We start from the raw sequence: 8,499 nt of genomic DNA, 5'->3' as shown, positions 1-8,499 counted from the left end.
ATATCTTTATGAAGGAGCAAGCTAGAAAAACTTTCCGGTAGATTTTCAGAATGCTTGAACAATTATCTAAGGTAAAAATTTCCTCAGATTTGAATAAAATTACTTCTTAATGGTTTAAAATTAATTTTAAAAGTTATTACTTTGTCAAAAATCAAGTTTTAAAAACGGTTAACTTGATGACGTCATCAAGGGGTGTTTATGACGTCAAATAATTTTTGTATACAATGTAAACTAAAGTGTAAACAATTATTTGCAAGACCTGTGGTCGGAAATGGCTGTATCTTTTATACTTTTGAATCTATGGACACTTAAATACAGGCTACAATTGACTGGCAAAGCGTCTATCCCTGAATATATATATGTATATATGTATCACGACAATCTATCGTAAAACAGGGGTTCTAGAAAACCCATTTCCCGATGCTCCTAAAACCTGAAACTTTTTTTGCAGTCGATTTGGTCAACGTCTAGACGCCCTGAAAAATTTCAGATCTCTAACTCAATTTTAACATGGTTTTTAAGGCACCTGAATATGGCGATTTTGGGTTTTTTACCGGATTTCGTATAACAGTGCTGGCGAGTATTTTATGCAAATTTCTTTAAAATCTCAACATAACTATTTTTTATTCCTGTCATCTTTGACATCAAATTAGAATGTTTTGAACTAAAAATAAATCTGCTGAACGACTTCCGATGAGTCTTAATGCCTGGAAAACTCCTGCCGGAGGCGGCGGCCTTCGGCCGCCGCCTCCGGCCGGAGTGCACGCTTCGCGTGCACAAAAGAGGCTTGTAACGTGTACCAAAGGGGGTTTAATAGTAAAGGGGGTATAATAGTAAAGGGGGTATAATAGTAAATGGGGAACATAGTATACCCACAATAAATGCAACGGTCGTGCTTGCCAGCACTGTGATCAAAAAAGTCACACTTTCTGTACGTGGTACTCCCTGTATATGGTATAATTCTAGTTTACAAAATCGTTTTATTAGTGAAAATATCATCAATTCTCGAATATCGGAGGTCTTCAAAATCAAGATAAAGTTTCGTTTAATTTTAAAATTACGTTATCAGAAGTATCAAGTAAATCTACGGCCAATTTTTAAGTTGATTTAAATTACCTTTATCTTATCCCACAAACTTGGACGAGTCACGCACATCCTCCAAAGAGGGTACTTTACAAGAATTTCTCCCGTTTTCTTTAGTTATAGATTTTAATCTACCATCGCATCGATCCTGTTGCCTTTTTAATCATAAAATGTTGATGGGGGAAAACATTTCTTTGAAATTAGGACTATTTTCAGTCTAATAATTTCCGGGAGCATGGCGTACAAGATAACTATCGTTTGCGTATTTAATATGAACATGTAATACTGTAATTTAATAGGTACTGCAATTTAATACTGCAATTTAGCAGTATTTTTCTAAGATTGTGTCTACCAATACAATGGCCAACTAGTGTAACAATTTTGGCAGTTAAGAAGTTGCAAAAGTATGAACCCGCTCAGTCGAAACCAGCACCAAGGCCTCCGAAAAAAAGCAATTTCAAGTGACCGAAGTAAAATGTACATACCTCAAACAAAATTATGAAATATTACCAGTGAGAGTGAAAGAACACACTCAAACTTAATTAAAAATTACGGAATGTAAGGTAAGGCTGTGAGGGAGAGACAGAAAGAGAGAAAGAGAGAAGGGGACAGAAAGTGAGAAACTTAAGTATCATATTAGTTACAAAACCACCAATTAAACCACTTATTCAGCAGATCTAACCGATTATTTTTTGCAGCTGTATCGACCGTATCTCCGCTGGTGACTGTAAAAGTAAAGGGTGCTGTATCCAGCTCTATCCAGATACCATTCGTATCACGTGAGTAAAACTTGCCCTTACATTTTTAACCTCCAGAAACAATTATTTTTTGTTCGAGTAGAACACGTGTAATGACATCACACATCGTGACTAGAGATTATCTTGGTAGACCGTACTAATAATAGATACAGACACTTTAACATACCACTAACTGAAAGTTTCATAACTTTCTACAGGTTTTAAGTTATCTGGAAAGAAGACTTCTCTCTCTTCAGAGAGTCCTACTACTGATATCTTCCTTGTGGAGGGAGACTTTTCGCTTGTTCAGGTAAATATCATAGACTAGGGGGAACCACTATGTTTTGCCTTTTAAAGTTTTGCTTCGCACAATCCGATATTTTCTAGGTAGCCAATTCTCCAAAACATTAGCATAGAGAAACATGACGCCACTCCCCAGGCAACGCAGTGACCGTCGGGTCAGTCTATTATTTTATATTTATATAATTTTATATTTATTTATAAAATTACAAACTAGCTCAAAGCTGGAACCTTGTTCAGGTGACGTTAGACGACAGAGCTGGCGGTGATCTGAACATTATTAAAACCTCGTCTCACTTCCACCTATCCCTGCTCAACTGGAACACCCAGGCTGTCCATTCTCTCACTTTTCTCTGTCCTACTTCTGGTTAGTACTTGGGTCTTGGGTTAGCTGCTTTGTTTTGTTTCGCTAGAAACTGCTGGTAAAAACACCAAACTCTTTCCTCGCACCTTTCATCAAATTAATCGGTAAAATCTTAAAACTAATAACTTCAGTATGTTAGTCTCTAACTCTGCTCCAACAGGTCAGGAGGAAGTGTACGAAGTACTGATAACACCCTCAGAACCCGACCTAACTCCACCTCCCATCAAACTGGAGTTTTCCGAACTTATCAGCACTCTCCTCCCCACTGTCGTCCTGGGACTCCTCGTCCTTCTAATCGTCATTGGGATCGTCTTCCTAACCACCGCCAGCTACAGACGTCTCAAATCCACTTCGTCTCAGTGGGACTCTCCCCTAACTATGAACTCAATGTTAACTACTCCAGTTAAGATAGGTTCCCCGTTCAGGCCGGCGTCAGTGACAGTGACCCCTACTAGACTTAAAACACCGCTTTATACTAAACCTCGGGGGACTCCTGGGAGTATATGAGTGCATGTGCCATGTTCGCCCGCACCCTTCATCCGCAAGAATAAATGTATTATTTGTGGTGTTTTAGTCGTTATTTGAATCATTTGGTGTGGCTGGGATCGAATATTGAATATGGTGGCAGTGTGACTATATTAGTTCATGTATCGTTTTCAAACTGATGCGAAGCAAATATTTCTATTTTACTGACGGTTTTAGGATTTCTTTTATTTTCATAATTTCATTTATACTGAAATTGTAGTTGTACTTACAGCTGACATGGTTCTTATTTAAATGTTGCTACAATTATTTTGATTACAAATTCTTTTATTTAGTACATTGGATTTAACAGGTGATACTCGTAAAATATTTGTTCCGAATACTACGACAAGACCGTCGACGAGTCTTGGTAGGTTATAAACCTACAACATTACCAATTACTGGAGCAAAGATCTCAGAACAAAGTTGAAAAACCTTTTGTCCAGAGTGGTGAGATTGATTCTGGGGACATAAACAATTTGACCAAGCCTTATATGAGGTAGTCCGTTATCTTAATAATTCGTTTCAGATCAATGCAGATAATTTTATACTTCGAAGAAATTTAGACGAGCCCAGAAACCCTTACTGGCCAGGGCTTTACTTCAAAAGTTAAAGAGATAACGGTTTTTTGTAACGAACACTTCGTCTGGTTAGAGGCAGTGATCTGAAACTGGGAAGAAGAGACATCAGATAGGGCGCTATTGCTTGTGTTATCAACATTGTTAATAGTGCAGGTTATTAAACCTGAAGTGTAATCAACATTGTTCCGTACAACAGCTCTGAACCCCACACAGTTCAAATAGAGGCCCACCTTCTGCAGAGCTTATAGGCACTCCGTTTTCATCCGTAGCGATCAGCTCCCGGACGATCTCTCCGTCATCTTCAGACCTGGCTAACCATCTGTTACACGTAAAGTATAAGTACTTCTTTACTTCAATTCCATAAGAGTCCCCCTGTAAAGGGAGGCTCGTCAGAATGTGTGAAGCGTGCTCTTGTCTGATATCGCAGGAATAGCGATCTCACACAGGCTAACTTTCAGCTCCACCGCCACCTGCTTGGGTGATGGTAGAAGTTAATAATAAATATTAAATATCCCGCCTATTTAAGGCTCAAACTAGCTCTTTCCTAGTTTACACCGGAGGCGCCATATAGAGAATTTCCTTGGATAGCTGTCACGTGACAGTCACGAGATATCGATTGAGCGCGTTTACTGGTTGGATATATAGCGTGTGATATTGAGCTATTAATTACGCACCATATAAGGCGTAATTAAGAGCTCTCGGAGTTGCAGGGGAGTTGCAGGGAGTTGTAATAGCGTGAAATTGGCTGGTTGATTAGGTGTAACAGTACATACAAGTAAATGTTTCGTAAACTATGTTGGTGGATGGACCGTATGGGTAACGCCAGCGGCGGAGAGACGACAACATCGCCCTCCGTAATGTTTACCTCAGCTGCAGGACGATCCCTGTTTGCTACACTCCTCATCAGCTTCGCCACCTTTAACATACGTGGCCTCGGTTCTTGTGATGATCCAGACGACATCCACAGCAAACGGGAGCAACTGGGTACCGATTGTCTACGGTACGGCATAGATATCTGCGCTATTCAGGAGACTAAGGTTGTAAAACCGGATTCTTGCAGTCTTAGCAACGGATACAAACTATTATTGTTTGAGCAGAAAAATGGCCGGCACTATGGACTCGGTTTTGTTATCAGTCCCCGATTTATTGACTATGTGGTATGCTGGAACAGTATCAGTGATCGAGTAAGCTTTTTGGACCTAGAACTCCCTACAAAATCTGGAAAATTTATCAAATGTAGGGTGGTCAATGTATATGGGCCACACAAGAAACTTGCAGAAAATGATCAACAACTGTTGATTAATTTTTATGGCCAAGTTAGGGACGCTCTAAACGTCCCTGCTAATGTTGAGATATTTGTTTTGGGAGATTTTAATTCAAAGTTGGGAAAAATGACTGCTTCAGATAAGGACTTTGGTTTTGGTCGTTTCATGGGTAAACATGGTATGGGTTTGCGCAACGATATGGGAGAAAACTTGTTAGACTTGTTATCAGAATTTGACCTCTTTGCCTCCAACACTGGTTTTTATCATCCTGCCCGACATACGACCACCTACACTGGCTGGAGGAAGGACTGGAGTGCCGGGCGAAATAGTAAAAAGACGATCCCGGTCTATTCTCAGATCGATTTCATCCTGTGTCGAAGTAGGTCGAAGCCAATGCTACAAGATTCTAGATCTTATGCAGGTACCTTGACATACTCTGATCACAGATTTGTTGTCACTAGAGTAGATTTTAAGGACATCTGTCTTTGCTATAAACGCCACTCCAAGTCATCCTTAAAGTTCAACACCTCTGAACTCACCTCGAACCCCACCATTCAGGTGAAATATCGTCAATCCTTAGATGATAACTTAAGTAACACTGTTTCTGCTCTGGATCCAAATTCAGACTTGAATGGCTTACTTGAGTCCATAAAGGATGCTGCAAAATCGTCAATTGGTGTCATCAGACACAGGAAACGTAATCGCAGCGACGATGATGAGGTGAAAAACTTATCTAGCCAGCGTTACTTGTTGAGACAGCAGCTTAATGATAACCAGTCTTTAGACAGAACCTCACTTAGATCATCTATTAACTGCCTCACCAATCAGATCAAGCAGAGACTTTCTAACATACGATCAGCTGCTGCTGATGCTATCTGTAATACCATCAGTTCAACAACAGATAGTAAGAAAATGTTTGAAGCTGTTCGAACCCTGAACTTACCTAAAAGTAAAGCCCCTTCTAGTATTGGTGTTCATGATGAGCAAGGGTGCAATATTGCAACAGACACTGGTAAAGCTGCCGTAGTTGCTAAGTACCTTGAGCAACAACTTACTCGTGATGAAGCACCTTTAGAACCTTTTGTAGGACCTCCTCGCCCACTAGTTAAGCCATTCACTAGTGAAGAAATCGGATCAGCTGCTAGAAGTCTCAAAAATGGTCGAGCTAACGGCCCAGATGGGATTCCTAATGAGCTTCTCAAGTATTCTACTGGATCAGTACACAGACGTTTTGCAGACATTATCAATAGAAGCTTCGAGACCAATTCCTACCTTGACCCCATTGGACAGGCAAACATTACCCCCTTACAGAAGCCAAATAAGCCCATTGGTCCAGTGAAGAATCTACGACCCCTCACTCTCTCAAATGCTGTTAGAAAGATTCTTTCAATGGCAACCTTGAAGAGAATTGAGAATAAAGTCAATGCCTTCACTGGTCCATGGCAATGTGCTTACAAGCAGGGTAGATCATGTGCTGACATTGTATGGTGCCAGCGTGTGATGTTATCAGTTGTCCAGAGGAAGAGGTGGGAATACCATCGCATGGGGATCGACATGTCTAGTGCCTTTGACACTATACGACGATCTACCATCCTCGATCTTCTTGTTGAGTGTGGCTGTGATGATGACGAAGTCCGTTTGGTAAGACTTTTGCTTTCCAACACCAAGCTCAAAGTCAACATCAACGGTACACTGTCTGCTGAATTCCAGAGTTTTCTCGGTGCATTCCAAGGTGACTGTCTGTCTGGATGCTTGTTCACACTTGTCTTAGCGGGTGCCTTGCGTGACCTCCGTAACAGGCTTGAAACTGCAACGAATAGGCCTAACCCACCTATCACCGATATTGGTCTTCCACTTGACAGTGAGTATGCTGATGATATCGACTTCAATGATGAAGATGAAGACAATCTGAGGGAGCTGTTGCCTATTGCAACAGAAGTCCTTAAAGATTGGAATCTCTTCGTTAACGAAGACAAAACTGATTTCACTCATGTGTACTTAGCTGAAAAGGGAGCTAAAGACGATCAGGGTAAGCCAATTGCAGGGAACGAGCTCTGGAGAAAGAGTATCACGCTTGGCTCCATGCTTTGTAGTAAGGAGGACATCTCTAGAAGGATATGTCTGGGATATGCCGCGTTTAACAAATACAAGAAAGCTTGGAACCATAAGATCCCTCTGAGCAAGAGGCTTCTGTTGTATGAGGCTCTGGTAGTATCCGTTTTAATGTACAATTCATCTTGCTGGGCTGCCCCTAAATCAGTATTGGAAAAACTAGATATTGCTCACAGACGTCATCTGCGATCAATTTTGAATTACAAATACCCTCACATCATCTCCAACAAGAACTTGTATAAACGCTGCAATAGCGAACCATTGTCAGCTAAAGTGGCTCGTAGTCGGTGGAGGATGCTCGGACATGTACTGCGTGGGCCTACAGATGGCCCTGCCTATTCGTCGCTTGTTTTTGCTGTCAACACCTTACAGCTTCAAGGGCGGCGTGGAAGACCGCAGTCAAACCTTTTCTCACTGATTCTACACGACCTTAGTGTCCGAAAATTATCGTTAAATAATTTATGTGATTTGAACTATTTAACGTTAATTGCTCAGAATAGAGTTAAATGGAGAAGTATGCAAATTGCATGACTTTTGTTTGAGAAAGATTAGGGGACAGAAATGTTTACTTTGTTTACTATCTGTTTCTTAGAGCTTTTGTTTATATAAACTATGTTGGTTATAAAGTTAACTTTGGTTTTAGAACAGTGTGTGAGGGCGCGTACAGATGGAAGTGCACTGATTTGTTGTTCAAATGGTTAGAATAAAGATTTGTCCGAACCGGCTGAAATCGTTGTTACGTTGAAAACTGTCTCCTCGATTACCTTGTTACCTAGCTAGTAACTTGGTATGAAGAGAGAGTGGAAACCAGACGAAAGTAAGACGAAGTCTCGGGGATCGGGGATGCAGCCTACAATGGGCATGAATATATAGAGGGCCCTAGGTTGCTCCCCAGATCGGCAGTCCAATAACACATTTTCTGAAAATTTGTAACTAATTTTCAAACTTTTCATCCTACGGCACTGCTATGTAATAAGCGCCATGAGCTGGCACAGAATTTGTTGTCTCTGATTTTGATCGATAAATTTGGTACCAAAAAATGCCTCTAGTGTGAATAATGAAAATTCACCGTGTAGCACGATAACATCGAGCTGTATGTGGGACTCCTAACATATTGAATATTTTGAAATAATTCTTACAGGATCGTAATGAGCTTAGTCAGACGCAACTTTTAGCACGAAATTTTTCAAAAATTTGTTCAAAATTTCACAGATTAAAAATTCACAGATTGATAACATTTAAACTGTTCAATTTAGCATGTTCTGAATAATATGTTGGCTGAATAATGAATATTAGCTGAATAGATGAAAGTGGTCACGTGGCTACCTCCTTCTTAATGGACAGGGTTGTAATATCAATTTAATAGCTGATATGACGTAATATAATTTAACTTGATCTGTTAATCTGTTTGAAAGGCTTGCACCGCCTCCCTATTATTACCCACATATTATTCAAATGCTTATAGTTTACATATATCAACTGTTGAGAATACTGAATAGAACATTATACATGATGACCGTTGCAATAACACGATA

General features: G+C 40.2%; 1 protein-coding gene across 1 annotated transcript; it reads left to right on the top strand.

The window, feature by feature from the left end:
* The first annotated feature begins 1,318 nt into the window (after nucleotides 1-1,318).
* LOC134820204 (uncharacterized) lies at nucleotides 1,319-2,991 on the top strand. The gene is made up of 5 exons (XM_063830427.1): nucleotides 1,319-1,362; nucleotides 1,782-1,855; nucleotides 2,039-2,130; nucleotides 2,361-2,487; nucleotides 2,645-2,991. Exons 1-5 carry the CDS (start codon nucleotides 1,319-1,321, stop codon nucleotides 2,989-2,991), a joined length of 684 nt encoding a protein of 227 aa, XP_063686497.1.
* The last annotated feature ends 5,508 nt before the right edge of the window (nucleotides 2,992-8,499 follow it).

This window comes from Bolinopsis microptera, chromosome 8 (assembly GCF_026151205.1).
Source record: "Bolinopsis microptera isolate Bmic1 chromosome 8, MBARI_Bmic_1.0, whole genome shotgun sequence".
In the NCBI taxonomy this organism is placed as follows: domain Eukaryota; kingdom Metazoa; phylum Ctenophora; class Tentaculata; order Lobata; family Bolinopsidae; genus Bolinopsis; species Bolinopsis microptera.
This window is presented reverse-complemented; position numbering and strand designations above follow the sequence as displayed.

Coding starts and splice junctions, on each gene's coding strand:
- LOC134820204 (XM_063830427.1), top strand. CDS start 1,319: ATGGCGTACAAGATAACTATCGTTTGCGTATTTAATATGAACAT. Junction 1,856..2,038: donor GCTCTATCCAGATACCATTC/GTATCACGTGAG, acceptor AACTTTCTACAG/GTTTTAAGTTATCTGGAAAG. Junction 2,488..2,644: donor TTTTCTCTGTCCTACTTCTG/GTTAGTACTTGG, acceptor CTGCTCCAACAG/GTCAGGAGGAAGTGTACGAA.